This window comes from Haliaeetus albicilla, chromosome 4, assembly GCF_947461875.1.
Source record: "Haliaeetus albicilla chromosome 4, bHalAlb1.1, whole genome shotgun sequence".
NCBI lineage: Eukaryota > Metazoa > Chordata > Aves > Accipitriformes > Accipitridae > Haliaeetus > Haliaeetus albicilla.
This window is the reverse complement of record NC_091486.1, coordinates 6,817,913-6,836,876: the sequence shown is the minus strand read 5'-3', so window position 1 is coordinate 6,836,876 and position 18,964 is coordinate 6,817,913. Positions and strand designations below refer to the sequence as shown.

Below are 18,964 nucleotides of genomic sequence, written 5' to 3'. Positions count from 1 at the left end.
TCTCTCAAGATTTGCCATGTTGTGGGTTAATCAGGATGAAAATGAGATTTCTTTTTCTGGTGAAAGGGATGAAAGGTTCATGGAAGAAAAATGTGCCTTTTGTTTTCTGTAGTTTGATGAAGGTGGGAAGAAGCAGAGGACTGAGCTGTTGTTCGAGTGGGCTTTTTTCTGTTCCCTCAGACAGATGTGTCAAGCCATCAGCTGGGACCACTCTAAAGGGAGGAATACACAGCACGGTTGTGTGGGAGACCATATTTAATTTAATGCTCTATTCCTTTATTTCTGGCCAGCTGAAATGTGGTACTGAGGAGGTGGTGGAGTCCCCATGCAGATTTTTACCAAGGCCTTTCGCAGGGGGTGTTGAGAGTAGAGGAAGAAGAGGGAGAAAGTCTGATGGCAAATGAAAGTAATTATAATGACTCTTTTTTAAACAAATGGATACTAGAGTTCAGATCTTATACCTCAGCATAGGCAGTATATCACTTTTGAAAATGGTCATTATTTTTATCTAACTGGTTCTTAAAATATCACATTTAAGGCGCATAGGAATATTAAGCGCTTTTTTTTTTATGTGGTTTTCTGTCTGTCTTTCCCTCTGCCTTCTAGTTTTGTCATATATTAGCCAGTTTCGTCCAACACAGAAGGTGAAATCTCACTGACATTCACTTTGGAAAAATCTCATGACAGTCGATAGCTGGGTACTCACCCAAACAAATCTTGCTTTTGCTGGGGGAAACACAATCAAGATTCAGCTGTTGTTCATTGCTCCCCGTGTTAGTAGATGGGTAATTAATAAGCCTGTGCACAGCATAAGCTGGTGGGCCAGAGAGATGGAGATGTGAGAACGAGTGTTTTGGAGAGCCTGAAAAACCTTAGCAAAAGAGCTGCAAGTAGTTCAGCGGAAGACTGGAGGGGAGAAAGAGAGGAGCAAAGGGAAGAGCTGGGAAATATCACAAAGGTGAGAGTGAGGGCAAAAGTGCAGCTATCCAGAGAGAGTGGGTGTTGTGGAGCCCTGGGATGGATGTCTGATGTCTGTGGAGGGGCAAGTTAAAGGCAGGAGAGAAATCTGCGGGAAATCAGGCAGTGCAATGTAACAAGCTTGTGAAGAGTATGATCTGTTCAAACATTAACGATTTATGTTTAGGAGTGTGAATGCCAAAACATAACAAAATCCAGGACAGAACATCCTCCTTCTTCTCTGTATGGCCTATAGGCCAAAGATGTACTTTGACTTTTACTGGTAGACTGAAAACTGAAGCTCAGGGTAGCACCTGCAGCTCAGATGGGTGGCAGGGTGCACTCACGTTACAGAGGAGGATTTAAGGAGTTGTGTGTTCATATCTGCTGGCTCAGACATGGGCATCCCAATGCATTCCTAATGCCTGGTCTGCACACACACCAAGTAACAACATCCAAAATGCATCTAACCTGGTAGAGCATTGCATTGGGACACTGATGAACAGCAGGAGATGTTGGGGAAAAAAGTAAAAGAATCTCAGGGTTTTATGAAACTCTCTTGGAATAAAAAGGAGAGAGGACTCTGGAGTTGAAGGTGGAAATCTAAAAGATGTCTAGACCTCAGGCGATTAGACAGAAGTAAGGGATCTGTCCTGTTTGGTTTGCAGTGCTTGTGTTGTGCCTCCCCTGAGAGGCAGGGACCCTCCCAGTCCCTCTGCTTTACCCGCAGTAGGAATTTGCAGGAAAGAATAGCAAGTTCAGGGCTGCTGGCAGTGGGGTTTCTTTCTGTAAGCATTTACATGAATCAAACCTGACAAGGAGCACAGGCTACATAATAGGCTTAAAAACCCCCTGCATAAATATAGATATTTGTTGTAGAGTATTATGTAAATAATAAGTATGCACAGATGTAGAAGTAAAAGGGAGACAGTTGACACAAAATCAAGAATCTTGCAAAACTACACTTACTGAAGTCTTCATGACCGATAGATATGGTTCATGTTGAGTTTCCGCGTTTGATTAGAAAAGTATCTTAGCACAAGCAAGCATTCTTCTGCAGTGCTTGAAAGCTACATATGCAACTTTGGGCTAGAGCAGCAGACCTGAAATTAAAACTGCAAGAATTTTGTTCAAATAAAGCAAAGGAAGTGGACTGCCCTGCTTTTCTTGATCAGGATGATAAATAAGCAACCTAAGTCACGAAAAGCAAATCAAGAACCAGGTCATAAGTGCTGGGTATGGTCACAGCTTTGCTGAAGTGCAAAAGAAAATTGCCCATATTGTCCAGTTGCCCTGTCCTTGAAATCATATAGCTGGTTGAGCAAGCTGCTGTGCCAGAGCTTTCTGGCATGGTTGTGGACATCCAGCTATTGTGGCAATGAGGGTTCTGGATCAAAGCAGACTGATGCTTGGTTCTCTCACAACTTGGACAGAGAAAGTCTGAATCTGCCTCCATTTAAATACATGCACAAATACTGTATTTCTTTCTTTTGTATGTAGGGTTATTGCAGCAATCATATACACAATTATTGAATGTGTTATTCTGGAACTTATGCTATCCATAACTCAAAGCTCATTTCAAAATCCTCCCTAAGAAAAAGTATTAGCAGCTATATGCTGTTTGCCAGGAGTTCTGTACATCAGTGACCTCCCTGGCTTCTAAATGAAGACTGTGTGTGTCCCTGCTTCCAAAACCAGTTCTCAAAGAAACAGGGTTTGTCATAGTACCAAACTATAGACTTGTCCTGGTTTTGACTGGGATGGAGTTAATTTCCTTCATAGTAGCTAGTATGGGGCTATGGTTTGGATCTGTGCTGGAAACAGTGTTGATAACAGAGAGATGTTTTCGTTACTGCTGAGCAGTGCTTACCAGGAGCCAAGGGCTTTTCTGCTTCTCCCCCCACCCCACCAGCGAGGAAGCTGGGGGGGCACAAGGAGTTGGGAGGGGACACAGCCTGGACAGCTGACCCCAACTGGCCCAAGGGATGTTCCAGGCCATAGGACATCATGCTCAGCACATAAAGCTGGGGGAAGGAGAAGGAAGAGGGGGGGACAACATTGGGAGTGATGGTGTTTGTTTTCCCAAGTCCCCATTAGGTGTGATGGAGCCCTGCTGTCCTGGAGATGGCTGAACACCTGCCTGCCCACGGGAAGTGCTGAATGGATTCCTCAGTTTGCTTTGCTTGTGTGCGCAGCTTTTGCTTTCCCTATTAAACTGTCTTTATCTCAACCCATGAGTTTTCTCACTTTTAATCTTCCAATTCTCTCCCCCATCCCAGCGTGGGGGGAGTGAGCGAGCAGCTGGGTGGTGCTTGGTTGCTGGCTGGGGCTAAACCACAACAAGACCTATGATCTTTAGTTGACATGGAGTGAATCTGGTTTTGTGCTTTGAGGGTCTCTGGTACCCAGTATGGATTGCAGAAGTGAGCCCTGGGAGAGTATGGGAAAAGGATTTTGCAAGTACTCACTGCATGTGAGAAATGGACTGGCTCAATTTCACACCGAAAGGATCCATGTGCTGCAACAATATGGTAAATTATTTTTGCTTTAGAAATCTCACTATGACATTTTATGTTTATTTGATCCTTCTATTTTTAAAAGGCTTGCTAGCAATTTACTTTAGCAATAGAAAGGAGGAGGAGTGTGCTATTAACTATAGAATATTGCCTTGATAGGTGGTAAAATGTAAGATCTGGTTGCACATTCATGGCTCTTACTGGCATACCAAAGCACATCTTAGTTTCAGTCCCTCGAAGGTGCTTCAGGGCAGAACCCCTGGCAGCATCTTGTGGCTCCCCACAAATGACTGCAGTGATGCCACTCAAAGGGATTTGGGCATGAGGGTGCTCGTGGGTGTCATCATGGTCCTTATGTCCATGCTAGTATCCAACTGGTTGGTTTTAGTAATTTTCCCATCTTTACAGTTACTGAATTAGAATAAGATCTGGTTATTACACTTGGGTTTTTATTCAATTGGTTGAACATTCTGTACTGGTAGATTGTGGGTTCTTTACACAACATAAAGCATGATATAAAGACATTACAGGTTTGCTCTGAATTTTTGGCTTTGGTCAGTGTAAATCAGAGCTTTTAATGTTTTAATTCTATAGCTCATAAACTGTTGTGAATTTGTTATTTGTCATGTATGCATGTGTGTGAGTATTTGGGGAAGGAGGTTGTTCAGGGCTTTTTGTTTTCTATTGGATTTAACAAGATTTAAGGATGAAATTTCCTGTGGTGCCTGCAAACAGCCTGATGTAAAGAAGTTATAGGTATGTATCTGGAGTGTCTGGCTTTGGTCAGTTTAAATCAGACATATAATTTTGTAAACTTTTCTAGCATTTAATTCTATGTATACTTCAGAAAATCATTTTGTTTAGCTACATATTTCACTGAACTGCTTTCACTGCTTTGCATTAAAGCAAATAAACTAATCACTAGAAAAGACTAATCTCCCTGATCTGATTTGCAGGGAATAGTATGGATCACAGAGCATGCAACCTTCCATGTCCCTTATCATGAGGATTTGATATTCTTTTAAAATTCGGTTTCTATTGACTTTGTTACTATCAAGCTAATAGTCCTCTTCCCACTCAGCCAGGTCTGTGCTTTGAATGGAAGGAACTGGGAGTTAAAACAGTAGATTAAGCTGGTATTGATGTTTGACTTTTCAGATGCTTGTTTATTGCAACTGCACCATCAAAAAGTAAACTAAAATTGCTATGAAAAGAAGAAAAGCTTCAAAACTAGCATGAAGATTGTCAATCCCTGAGAATTACCCACAAATATGTTTTATGTGACTGGGAAAAATCTGTCTCCATCAATATAAACAGAGTACATAGGTGTCAGTCAGGATGCATCAATGGTAGGTTAGGTTCACAATTTTTTTTTCCTTTTGATTCTTAACTATGTTTCCTTTGTAAATTTTGTAACTCTTACTAACTTTTTTGTGGCTGGAGGTGTTCATTTGTTCATGATATTTTCAAAAGCAAGTAAATCCTATGTTCAAAAATTCATCTTTTGATGAGTAATCTCAAAGCCTTGATATTTACTCATTATGCCTACTCATTATGACTTTTGTAATTATGACCACTAATGACACCTTTCTTTTTAGCCTGAAAAGAATATATTAGTGTAAATTTTTATGGCCCAGATCTGTAGAAACTGTAGAATAATTTTATTCATATAATATGCCATTATTATTAGGATTCAGAGCTCACTCATGAGGACCACTCCTCTGTAGACGTCTGGGAGAAAGAAACAGTGTGTTTTGTAAATAAACATTTAAAAGATTTTTTTTTTCCCCAGTTTGCATTCGGTATTAAATCATAAATTGGTTTAACTAGGAAAAAGCTGAATAACTGAAACCAATAATATCTTGAATTGCGTAATTTGTATTTTCATATTTATTCTTTATCTATTTTCCAATATTATCCAGTAAGCTGAGGAAAAATTTGATATTAAGTGGAGATAACAGGTCTCAAAAGAAAGGTTTTCATTTTCAAGTTATTTAGAACCTCTTTTACAAAGTATTGATATCTTAGTGAAACTTCTTTAATGTCAGCTTGAAGGAAATAAGAATATATTCTTAATATCTTTAAGCTCTATGTAAAGAACGCAATCCCAGTGGAATGGAAGCAGCATATTAAAGTGTGTTTTATGTCGCAACAGTATATAGAGATCTGCATGAAGTGTTCCCTGCTTTACAGAAATTATTACTGAAGAAAAATGTATTTTATAGAAACAGTTGAGTTGTTAGCTTCTAAAAGATAATACAATAACACTGCCTTACTTACTGTCCATCTGTTGTCAAGTGAACAAGTATATACTAGAGGGAAAGTGGGGGCATAGGCATAGGAAATTTTCAAACCACCCTCAGTTGGCTAGATAGCAAAACCCAACACTGTGGAATGAAAAAGGCAATGATTAATATGAGAAAAAAGGAAAAGAGCATTTGTAAAAAGAGACCTAATTTTTTCTTGATAATATAAACTTAATCAAAGTAATAGTAACTCTGACTTTGTTAATGCTACATCCACCAAAGTCAGTGGAATTATTATAATGAAGAGGAGAATTAAGCCCAATTACTCACTATTTGAAAAGAAAAAAAGCTTTTTAAAGAATAATGCCATTTAATAATTTCTTTTTTTTGTATATTAATAGCCTTCTGTTTTGGCCAGAAAAATTTAAGAATAGTAAGTATGGTGTTTGCTGTTCTCAGAAGCATGTTTGACTCTTATTTTGAAATCCAATTTTGAAAAATTGATACAAATAATTGTTAAAATCTATTGCACCCTCACTACCATATAAAGTGCTTTGCCATATTAGCAAAAAGCTTGGCTGTGGTTTTTCTTTGTTTACTAATCTAAACAAATTTGAAAACCTGATCAATTCCTGCGGAGAGGATTGGACAGAAATTCCACAATACCTCTGTCCAAAAAGAGGTAACTCTTTTTCTGAGGCCCTTACAGTGATATAAAATGTAATTCTCCCTTGAAGGTCTGGTCACACCAGCATCACAGAGTGGCCACAGGGACAGAGGCTACCACCTTTACATACAGTATGTTTCTTTGTAGATATCCTCGTGACTTAAGAAATTAACTTTTTTTCTTTGAAAAGTCTAGTATACATTTTTTACTTTATATAGTCTAATTTATTCATGGAGAGCTTCTATTGACCCGGTACATCATGATGGCTCCGTCTGCGCTGTTGTGATGTATCACGTCAGCAAAACACATATTGCATGTGCCAAAAAGTATCCATTTACTCGACAGACTAACAGCCCTTAAATAATCATTATGGCACCATGATCTGGAATTTAAAGACCACTCAATTGATAGAAGTGGGAGAAACATATTTATTTCAAAGTCAATGTGTTCCCATACAAAATCTCCAAAGCAGATGCTTGACGTAGAGAACTGAAACACTCTGTCCCCTTTCACCTGAGGATCTCAAAACAATTTAAATCTTTTCTTCAAATGTCTCCCTCATGTTTTGTCCTTGAAAACAGGAATTAAGCTTAAAAATAAAGCACAATTATATAAATGGTGAGATTTCTCTAGTACATATTTCGTCCTCAACTTGCATGACTGGCCTGAATAAAGCTCTGAGCTTATTCTTCCATAGGGGAGAGACATTTTTCTTTGGAAGACCCCACCTGAGGAATTGTAATAGCTGACCCCATATTTTGCTCAGTATAATTTATTTTTTTTAAATAGTTGGTGTTTTAATTAATATTATTTAATTAGAGCACCTGAAAAAGCCTCAGCCCAAAGCAGTGTGATAAATTCAGAAAAGTCTATATAATCATTCTAAAAATAACACAGTGTAATTCATGTAACTGCTGTTGCAGGTGGGTCTGAGGGACCTGTGTAGTTGTGGGTCACAGCTCTGAAAATGCAGTTGGGTTCACAAATTTCTTAGTATCGTTACTGAAATTTATTGATATGAAAATGGGATATCTGTAAGTGTGTTTGGTAAGCGTTAACTTCTCACCTTCTCACCATCAGTTTTGCTCTCTTTGATTTCTTTGCTGGCTATTTTCTTTCCAGAACTTTCCACATAGAAATTTAAACTTCAAGTGTCATTACTTCACTGAAACTAATTTGTCCTTATTATTCCTCATTACCTTTTATCTTGTAATTGCTCTTTAGAGCTTCATGCAATCTCCATATTAGATCCCTCTATGTGTGTTTTACTAGTCCTGATTTTTTTTTAGAAGCAACATGGTCAATATATACAAACGGTAAGCACCAACCTGATTTGCTATCTGCAGTAATTGGATTCTGCATTTAATTACAGGTGGTAATGACATTTTAAGCACCTTATACAGGTGTTGGGGGGGGTTTATGAAATGTTAAGCAACATTAAGAAAGTCTAAGCTTCTGGAGCATTGCCAAATTTCAGAGGTGCCTTTCAACTCCAAATTGCAGTTTTCATGTGAGGATAATTACAGCTCTGGCCACCTGGACTGCTCCTGTTGGAGTCAGGCAGAGCAGAGGAGTAAGCCTGTCTGTAAACCACACTTCGCATCTTCTCTCTTTCTACATGTTTTCATTTAAAATTATTCCAAATATGTTATGGTTTGTATTCTGATCCATAAAAATACTGCATGGCCATGTTTTTGTGTGTGTGTGCTGGTCAAAACCAGTGGCAGTATACATTATTATGTATCGGCAGCGTAGCTGAGATTGGGTGACCTTGGAAAAGATATTTGAATTATGTTGATGGGCTCCTTGATCTTGGGGGAGTTTTAATTCACGTCTATAATTCCAGCCTGAGCAAATTAGACGGAGATTTGTTTTGGAGCTAATGGGAAAATATATGGCCAGCAAAAGGAGTTGCCTTCTCCTTCATTACTCATGTATCTTCTCCTGGAAAATAACTTCTTCCTAACAATGGCATTTCAGAGTTAGCATTTCCAAAATCAACATACATTTTTCTGTTTCTTCGGTCCTGCCCTTTAAAAGAAAGTGAAAGAGGCAGCAGTTTTATATGTCCTGCAGAAACCTAATTCTGTTCTTAATTTCTCATCCTTTTCTTCCCTTCCTACAGAACCTCTGCTTATTAGTACAAAAGCCCAAAGGCTTATCCCACCTGTGCTTGCACGGTGTTGATTGCCTGCTGGGTCAGGATGCCTGAGCTGACAGTCAGGGGCCTCAAGATCTTCCCTTTGGAACACACAACTTTATTTCTGAGATTGATCTTAATTCTTCATCTCTAATAGCCTTTTCTGGTGTGAAATCGTGGATTTAGTGACCTTAACAGGACTTCAGTTCTGAGGACTTCTGGTCTTTTGAACTGCCCTTTAAGAAGCACATCATTATTGTGTGATACTGTAGTCCTTTTCCCTGCAAATAAGTGTGTTACATCACATGCATACCTTGGGGGTATGCAGGTAAACAACCCTGGGGTTGTTTAGCCTGGAGAAAAGGAGGCTGAGGGGAGACCTTATCGCTCTCTACAACTACCTGAAAGGAGGGTGTAGCGAGGTGGGTGATGGTCTCTTCGCCCAAGTATCAAGTGATAGGACAAGAGGAAATGGCCTCAAGTTGCACCAGGGGTGGTTTAGATTGGATATTAGGAAAAATTTTTCCACTGAAACGGTTGTCAAGCATTGGAACAGGCTGCCCAGGGAAGTAGTTGGGTCGCCATCCCTGGAGGTATTTAAAAGATGTGTAGATGTGGTACTCAGGGACATGGTTTAGTGGTGGCCTTGGCAGTGTTGATGGTTGGGTGCGATGATCTTAAACGTCTTCTCCCAACCTAAGTGATTCTATGATTCTATGCTGTCTTTGTAGAACACTTCTGCCTATGTGTTTTGGGTTTGTGTGGCGCGGTTTTGTTAGCGGGGCAGGGCCTGCAGGGCCGGCTCCTGTGAGAAGCTGCTAGAAGCTTCCCCGGCTCCGAGTTGGACCCGACTCTGGCCCAGGCCGAGCCCATCAGCGATGGCGGTAGCGCCTCTGGGAGAACAGAGTTAAGAGGGGAACCTGCAGCGGAGAGGGGAGTGGGACGTGAGAAGAACCCCTCTGCAGATCCCGAGGTCAGTGAAGAAGGAGGAGGAGGAGGAGCGGGGAGGAGGGGATGCCCCCGCAGCCCGCGGTGAGGCGGCAGGCTGTCCCCCCCAGCCCGTGGAGGGGAGCGGGGGAGCAGATGCCCGTCTGCAGCCCGGGGAGAGAGGAGCCCACGCCGGAGCAGGGGGATGGATGCCCCCCAAGATGGCCGCCGCTCCGTGGGGAAGCCCGCGCTGGAGCAGCCTATGCCTGAAGGACTGCGGCCCGTGAAAGGACCCACGTGAGGGAAGTTTGTGAGGAACTGCAGCCCGTGGGAGGGACCCCCGGTGGAGCAGGGGAAGAGTGAGGAGTCCTGCCCCTGAGGAGGAAGGAGCGGCAGAGACAACGTGTGAGGAACTGACCCCAACCCACATTCCCCGTCCCCCTGCGCTGGTGGGAGGGGAGGAGGGAGAGAATTCGGGAGTGAAGCTGTGCCCAGGAAGAAGGGAGGGGTGGGGGGAAGGTGTTTTAAGATGGGTTTTTCTTCTCATTATCCTTGTTTTGATTTGATTGGTAGTAAATTAAATTGAATTTGGGGTTTTTTTTCCCCAAGTTGAGCCTGTCTTTTGCCCGTGACCATAAGTGGGGAGTGATCCCTCCCAGTCCTTGTCTCGACCCACGAGTGTTTCTTTATATTTTCTCTTCCTCATCCCACCGGGGCTGGGGGGGAGGAGTGAGCGAGCGGCTTCATGGTGCTTTGTTGCCAGCTGGGTTTAAACCATGACACTATGAAATATAAAAACAAGTAAATATCTTTAAAAATTGTTGTGAAGGAAACTCAAAAATCAAGAACAGCTAAAGGTGAAGCTCACACTAATACTTATCTTGCTTGTCTGTACCAAATTAACTAGTTGACCTTTCCAAGTATTATAATGTCAGAGTGATTGGCATGCCAGAACTAAGATTTTGTTTGTCCTTCTAGGGGATCTGACCTCTGGCTGCATGAATAGCTGTGCTGTACATTGCATTTACAAGATCAGGTACTTTTATAGATAGACAGTTTCTGTATTTTTGTATATAGAGAAAGAATATTGTAGATCAGTCATAAATGAATTCATAAATAGTGTGTAATACACAGAGTTCATTGCAGTTCATCACATTGATTCACTCTAGACTGTGGCAGTACTTTTCCCTCTCCACAGTTAATGCTGAAACCAACTTCTTGTGTGAAGTCCTCTCTTAGCTTCTCTATAGTTGTACTGAAGACAAAGGAGAAGGTTCTGCAAATTAAGCATGCCAGCTGTTACCTTGCTTTTTAAAATTTTTTTCTGGAATAGTTTTTTTTCTCAATTTTGCTCCAAGTCAGCTTGAACTTCAAATGCTTCTCCATCCCATTATCTCTGTACCATTAGTACAAGGGATGGACTAACCCAGCGGCCAGGCCCTCCTCACTGCTGGGCTCTGCTGTGGAGCCACCCAGTGTGACTGTCTGAGCTATCGCCCTCCCAGCATGGACTGGTGTTACACCAGTCTAGCGTTAGTTCGTACAGGATATCTGGGAGAGGAGGAGGAATGAGTACCAGAAGACACCTCCTGTTCTTAATTTCTTCTTTATCAAGTATGCTTTTATGTGTGGTATCAGGAATTAAAACCAAATTATCCACATTAAATTACTGATCCTCCTGTAAGGACATAATACCATTTCAAACCCTTCTCCAAGGGATTCTAAAGCTGGAGAAGGTTATTCCAGGGGACTGGATTCAGAGTCGTGTGGGTTTGACCACCCTGCAGACCAATGCTTTCCAAAAGCACTACAGTCAGCTCAGTTTCCAGGGTTCAAAGCTCTGATTTCAGGCTGTTGTAAGACAAGCATAAACCTTCTAAAGTAAATGAGAAGCTATCGACAAATTTGCAGTCCATTGTTTTTAATGCTTATGGGCCTCTGTCAGTAGTTAGGTGAAGAGGTGTTTTCTGACATCCAGGTCACAGGCACATACTATGTATGCAGAAGTAGCATTCAAAGGTTGTTGCACAGACATATAGTCAAATACTCAGAAATTAGTATAAGAGAAAAGATAGCTTTAATCACTGGTCTTCACTAAAATCTTGGTGAGTATCCATTGAACATGCTGAGAAGTTAATTTTCAATGTTATGTTCCCCAAACTAAAGGAAGCCCTTCTCTTTAAAAGGACTGATATGATGATGACCTTCAAACTGTTACCACTGACATCGGGGGAAATTCATACTGCCTGCCACTCACCCATCACATGGAAGAGCTGAGGACGGTTCTGGCAACATACTTTGGGAAGAGTCAAGTGATAGCAATTTAATGATTCAAAGGTACATTTGCCCAAGTGTTTTGCATTTGTGGAACCCATTTTACAGAAGGTATTTGCAACTCTCTGGATCACCATTGTTCCCATTTGTAAATACCATGATGTCTTAGGTAAATGTGGTCAGGAAATGGATCCTCTTTATTTTTAGTGTCTTCATTTTGGGTGAAAAAAACAACAATCTGAACCAAATCCAGCCAAACAAACCCTAGGTTTTTATATGAAGGAGAATCCCTTCTTTAACAAAAAAACTCTCAAAAGCGTTAATGGATTTTTCATTTGTGAGCAATTTTTTTTTAAGTTATATTTGCTTAAGCAGCTGCTTCCCCCTCCCCCCCATTTTAATGAAAAAGATATTGTAAAATATTTTGAATAAATATTTTCTTTAGGATGTAGAACACACAATGAGTTACTAAGTAGTATTATTGTCTACAAGGATATTTGGGAGACAGGAGTTCCTCTTTAAGATCCTAGTTTTCATACAGAAAACAGCTCAGAGGTTTCCATGGGCTGAGGGGTCCATCCCCATGAACTGTGCTGCATGTTCAGGGTTTTACCCTGTACAAACTGGTAGACAGATTACAAATAGAAAAAAAAAAATCTATATTTTAAAGAGAAGATTTTAGTAATTGAAGTTAATTCCACTAGCCTAATAACAGTCTGTTGTGACATTTTGATTTTTTTTTTTTTCATTTTTCTTCTGTCCAAATGAGTAAGTTCCCAGTGAATGTTCATAATGTAGAATATACCATGAGAGACTGTTGTCTTACACCTCTGGAGATGGACAGCTGTTGATGAGAAGGCAGCATATAATCTCACTAGTATGGTGGAAAAAACAAAAATGAGTGGTAAATGTTCCCCAGGTCAGGTGCACCCTTGGGAAGACATACCCTGCACATCAGAGAGTTAGGCCACTACCCTTTCCTCAAGAGAAAAATAAATACTGGTGGCTCAAAATGCCAATTTCTACTACATTTTTATTTAATGCTTTCCCCTCCGAGCTTGCTTTATTTAGCTAGAAAGCATGCTTCCCCTCAAATAGTTATTATTAATGTGTTCTGTAGGTTTTCTTAAATAAAAAATAATATTTGTACTTAAAGTTTACACCCACAGAAAATATTTTACAGGTATTAGTTTAAGAAAAATACAAGTCCTTAGCTGCAGCTAAGATAACATGGGTTGTATACAGTGTGATAGAGCGAACAAGGGCCATTCACTTTTTAAATCAAATATTGCCCTTGAAATGTTGGGAAAACGGCACAGGAATTTTGGAAAAGGGCTTTCTGCCTTGTATTAGGAAAACTGCTGAAGCTGTCAATGTTAACTTTGTCATGACACTAAGAAACTCACCCCCAGAAAGTGGAGCTGTATAAACATTAAGGGAAATTTATACGTTCCTAATTGCAACAGCACAGCTCTTTTGCAGACCCAACACCAAGCTTGCTTCCCCCAGGGACCAGGCTAAGTACGAGGATGCTCGTGCTAAAAACTCAGCCTCCGCAGAGCCGCTCTGGCTCAGTGGAGACCCCGCGGGAGCCCCGAAGCAGCGGAGCAGAGAGGTTTCCAGGTCTGCCAGGGGGAGTCGGGATACTAGTGACTCTTTGGAAAATGGGAGGGAATAATTTGAGGTACTGTGAACTCTAATAAACTGGACTCCCAAAAGAAAAGTGATTTGAAGCAAAGACTAACTACCACATTTTCCTCAAGTGGAGAAAAGTGAAGCAAAGGCAATGAGAGAGAGACAAAGCAGCCAGACGAGGGACTAGTAATGGCTTACGGCATGTTTGCCACAGCTGATGTATGTTTGTTTTCCACTTCTCACCTCCCTGTGCAATCTCAGGCCGTGCTCTGTACTCTGTCCTTCTTTATATTTGATGTCGCAGCAAGAAGACAAGGTGCCATTAGCTTTTACTTGAAAGGTCATATTGAAGTTATTTTCCTCTAATCTCTGGGATTTCAACCATAGCAAAATAAAATAAAATTTAAAAATCTGGCCTAAGCAACCCCCCTAACCTGACCGTATCACAGAGAAATGAAGTTAAACATTGAATTGTATATTGGACAATTACTGCAAAATTGCTCAACTCGCTTTTCGGTCACTGGTGTCAGTTGTTCTCTGTATAGAAGAGAATGAATTCCTCCATATTTAGGAAATGATCCTCCAAATTTTAGCCTGCCATTAACAAAAAAAAAATAATCTCAGGATATATTTTAACCACTTTAAATCAGCGCACTGAAGACATATTTATTGTGAAGCACGTGGGTAATCCTGACCCAGCTCGTAAATGCATTGGGGTATCAGATGTGCTGCTGAGCTCCCAGGGCTGGATGGACATTTGGATGTCTCGACTAGCCCTAGATATGAGCTTTACCTGTCCTAAATACAGAATAATGTCCTAAGCATCATAGAAAAAGGCTTTCCCCCACATTTGGGATGGGTTAAGAGAGCCTACCTTGTCATTTCAGTTTAACTGAAATACTGTTACTTCTTAAGCTGCAGGAACTCAACTGTACGGCTGAGCTTTAAGCACCTTTTTGTAACTTCAAGCATAAGCTTATGTGGTTTGCTGAGGCAGGGCTTGCATTTTGAAATTAATGCTAACATTTATGCATGTGCTTAGTTTCAAGCCCTGTCAGTACTCACATTGGACTGGGATTTATCCTTTGAGAGGCTGAACTGTAAAGAAGAAGCAAACCTAGTGGGATAGTCTCCTGTGTAAATGTAATTCATAAATATTTGCAGAATCAGGTCTGCAGGCTCGAATATGTCCTGTAGCTATTTTATGGCTTTGACAATGTTACCTGTTCATTTTGTCACTTTTAATTTTTTTTTGTTACGAGTACAGTGTTTGAAATTAATTTTCAAATTTTATTCTCCGTTGATCAGGGGAAAAAAAAAGAAATATCTATACAGTGTTAACATGAATATTGACCACAAGGTGAGCAGGACCCTCTTTTTTGTCAGAAGCTTGCTTGTCAGCATGCCAGTGATAGATCAGATGTAAAGAAAATCACTTCTGCAAAACCAATTTGCTAAGGGGCTTGTAAAATCCATTTTTAAAAAGTTACTGAGGCGAAAAAGTGAAGGACCAGCCAACCAGATATTTTGATCGGCTCTTCAAGGTCAAAAAACTGATTACTAATTCATCAAATATCTTACTAGTAGCACTGTTTGAAGAGCAAACAACTCTGTGCAGATGTTCTACCTAATAATTCTAATACCATGGAAAGATGGGTAGGGTAGGAACAAACAGAATTTTTTACTTACTTTTGGCAATGCTACAGTCGTAGGAGCTGTGGTCTTCAAAGCACTGGCAGCCCAGTTCAGTACATTGTCCATTGCCATTACAGAAAGCAGGACACCGGAGAGCGGTGAGGATTTCCTCCTGGGTAGCAGATGGCTGGTTTCCTACATGAAACACTCTGTTTCTGTTTCCTAACACTCTTCTTTCACATTCATTTTCCAAAAGGGCTACCAGTGCCCTCACCCAAGCCACGTCATCTTTGAGCTGCAGATCTAAAAGGCAGATATCAATTGCCTCATCCATCTGTTTTCCAAGGAGACCTTTACACACTAAGCCAATGGTGGAATTTGCAAGAATTTGGTGGCAAATCTCCCGAGCTTTGGCAGCAGTTAAGCCATTGGGAGTGGGCCATGCCAGTGGAAGTTTCGTCCTAATCCCTTCAAAGTAATCCTCTGGGAAAAAATATGCAAAGCTCTCTGAGTCTCTCTGGTTTGGGCCATGCAATGGGTGAAGGGATGAGTATTCATAATAGTCGTCTTGCCTTTTTGCTCTCCTCAGGTCTTCTGTTGGTTTGGTAGAGTTAATGGAACTATTGCTTTTCATGGAAACATTGTGTGCGAGGGGTTTTAATCGGTCCTCAGGGCTACCTCGCTTTTGGACTGATTTAGGCAGATATCTCTGATCAAAAGACTTGGTCGACAGTTTCTCATCTTTTCTTAAAGTAGACTCTACTTCTGAGTGAGTGACAAACTCTGACGTAACATCTAGATACGGGATTGCAGAGGTGTAATCCACATGATCATAACGGCAACCAGAGGATGGAGGGAAAGCAGTCTGAAAGGCATTCAGCGTGTTTACCACGGGCACGGTCTTAGTGCTCTCCTTCTGACATCTGCAGTAATTTTTCCTTTCCTTCCCCTCAGAAGGTGCTGGAGTCTTGTCAAATAAACTCTTCCCTGGAGGTATTCTGATTTTAAAACAGAAAGAGATTAGAGGGAGGAAACTTTCAACAGATTAGTCTACAATACCAAGTACGCTTTCCTTCCCTGAGGCTGGGGAACGTATAAATTCCCAATCTACCAAAGTACTTAAGAAAATGCTTAAGTTTAATCTCTGTTTTCTTTAGTTGCTTTTGCACTGCCCTTCTTGAGTTGTCCTGTACATTCTTTAGCACTACATGGGGACTTTTTAGTAACAGATGCTTAAGTGCTTTGCTGGAGCGTTGCCTAACTGCTTGATTTCTCTTTGCAGAGCTTTCTCTAAGGTGCAGGTTACCCTTTGCATATTACACATGAAATAAGGCCTTGGATTTGTCCCTGGCGTGACTCAGATACAGCTTGGGGAATGACAAAAAAGGTGTGTTTGTTTCAAATGCTTTATTATGAAAACCATCTTTATCTATTTGCCTGTGCTCTCCTTACTAGGTGTTTCCTCTAAGACTTGGATCACTATGTTTTTTCTTTCAAATGTTTTTTCCTTTAAATTTTTTTTTAATCTATACTTCATTTCATTCTTGTCTTCTAATGGAGCTTTCTTTGAGTTTTTCTTCTAACACAGAGCAGTTTTCTGCAGTTTTGATTATAGGGCTAGGCTATCAAATAAGGTGAGGTGATTTTTTTTTCCCCCCTTTTTAATTTAGTCCAGCTTTAATGATGGATGAACTTCTAGAGAGTTCAGTTTGAATAAACAGCCATGATTAAAGTTTCTTCGGAAATATCATGAGTACAAGATTTCTTATTGATCTTATTTATGCAGCATAAGAGGGATCCTGGAGCTTCATAGAAAAAGATATGCTTCTTGTCCCAATAGTTGGCAGCATGTCATTTCCAGACAAATTGGAATTATCACAAAAAATTTAAATTATTTTGGCATTAATTTTGTCTTGCAGCGAGAATGTAGAGATTACAGGAAAGTGAAAGCATTTGCCAAAATTTTGGAGCCAGACTCTAGATACTGTTGTAGAACATGTAATTGCCTTTATCCAATTTTTCCAAAATATATTGAAAATGGCATATATGATATTACTATTTTGATCATTGATACAATACTAACTTTTAAATAAAACATCATGGTGACACAGGCAACATGAACCAATTTCTTCTTCTGAAACATGAGCCCAGACATTTATGAAACCATTTTTCCCAATGTGCGGGCACAACAGAATACAGTGTGATACAACAGGAGAACTTTCATGCTCTCAGAAACGCAGAGGCTATTCTGCACTTTCCTACAGTCTAGAACAATAAAACATATTGGTGATTGAGGGAATACGAGTCTTTTGGACAACGCAGTTTTGTGTCTGAGTGGGAGTCCCGCACGCACCGTTCCTCCGGCTCTGCACGGTGGTGTTACCTGCGGCTGAAGCTACCCAGACTTACATCATGAATTAACTGTAAACCTAAACTAAGGCAGCAGAAGTAGCTATTTTTTTGAGGGAATGCTACATAAATTAGAGGCTAGGGTAAATATCACATATTTAATAACTAACTAACTAACTAAAAATCACATAAACTTGTCCAGAATCAGGACAGAAACTTAAACCACAAATGAATATTTCAGTAAAATGAAACCCTTTCGCCTTGATATTTTATTGAAACAAATTCCTTTGTTATTCCTGTGTGAAACCAGATACCTTCCTTTGGTCAGCCCTGGTCAACAAGAGGCGGGTATATGGTGTGGAAAGGATGGAGCCACTGGAAACCCCATCCTTCCTCAGAGGCATGCACATACTGACAGCACCTCAGTGAGCTACGATGTGTCTTCTGTCCCCTGCATAAGATGACCAGACTATCATTGCTCTTAGCTGCCCATTATAATCAAGGAAGAACTAAAGACAAGTTTTTCAAACTGAGTTGGATGCTGTTATAGAGAAAGAGTCCAAAATTAATAACATTGCTGCTGGTTTCTCAAAAGATTTGAAAAATGGTTTGAAAAATTTGTTTTACCTACTTAAAATACATGCTTTAAAATTCAGCTTTTCTCTGTCTGGATGCTATTTAAGGGCTGGGAGGCTCTGATGTTGTTTTATTGTTTAAAAGTTGCATTGGAAAGCCGATGTTTAAAACAGATCTGTGCCATTCAGAGCCCTGCAGCTGCTTGAGAGAGGTGGGAGCCAGGGAAAGAGCTGAACTGCCAGGTGGTGAGCACTCAGACTAGCTTCAGGTGTTGGAGAAAACCTAACATGTTCTCAGTGTTATTTAAAATGAAATTAAAAACAGCAGCAGAAAAATCACCCTGTAGGTTTTGGGTTTTACTGTGCCATTTCTCTGCGGGTGGATCAGAGACCGATCCAGTCTCCTCTGGAGGTGGCCTCAGCCTTTCCATGGGTTTGGTTTTTTAAACAGGTTCTGAAGGGTCCTTGAGATTCACCCTTGGGAGTACCACAAGGTGAAACTCATCACCCCTTCTGCCCTCCTCACTTAGCAGGAGCTTCTTCTGCCCTCCCTGACGTATCTCCATCATATGTGCTGAGCCCTAGAAAACTTCTATAATTTCTATATATTGTGCTTTGGCTTCTGATCTTTCAACAAACTTGCTTTGAACAGGTTCTCCTAAGGATCTTGTTAGCCCGTTTTTGGGTAGTCAGCAGTTGGTTGGTTCTTGCACCAAACTATTTCTCCATTTGCCTTCCCAGAAGGAAGCTCTGACTGATCATCACGTTATTAAGATTTGAAAGATGGCTGTTGACTTCTAAATAGTAAAATTTGTAATGACAGGTCAAAATTGCCATTAAATAGCCATTACTTAGGCCCACTGAACATAACTAGAATATGGTAGAGGTGTTTGTTTATTTTCTGAAATGCAATAGGTTTAAAAATTTATTGTTGATTGTTCTGATTTCCCATGTACAAATTAAGTGGTACACTAACGTGGTTTGCCTTATTTTTCCTTATTTGCAAAACATGCTTTACAAACAAAACTACACAGTCAACCAAA

The 18,964-nt window shown here is 40.5% G+C and overlaps 1 protein-coding gene across 5 annotated transcripts in view; it reads right to left on the bottom strand.

Moving 5' to 3' along the window:
• Nucleotides 1–18,964, bottom strand: part of LOC104324052 (von Willebrand factor D and EGF domain-containing protein) — a 190,416-nt gene that overhangs the window by 91,415 nt on the left and 80,037 nt on the right. For all 5 annotated transcript variants that reach the window (XM_069780772.1, XM_069780769.1, XM_069780771.1 and 2 more), the window contains one exon: nucleotides 15,052–15,995. In XM_069780772.1, the coding sequence (XP_069636873.1) occupies nucleotides 15,052–15,995 (944 nt within the window). The remainder of the gene's footprint in view (nucleotides 1–15,051; nucleotides 15,996–18,964) is intronic.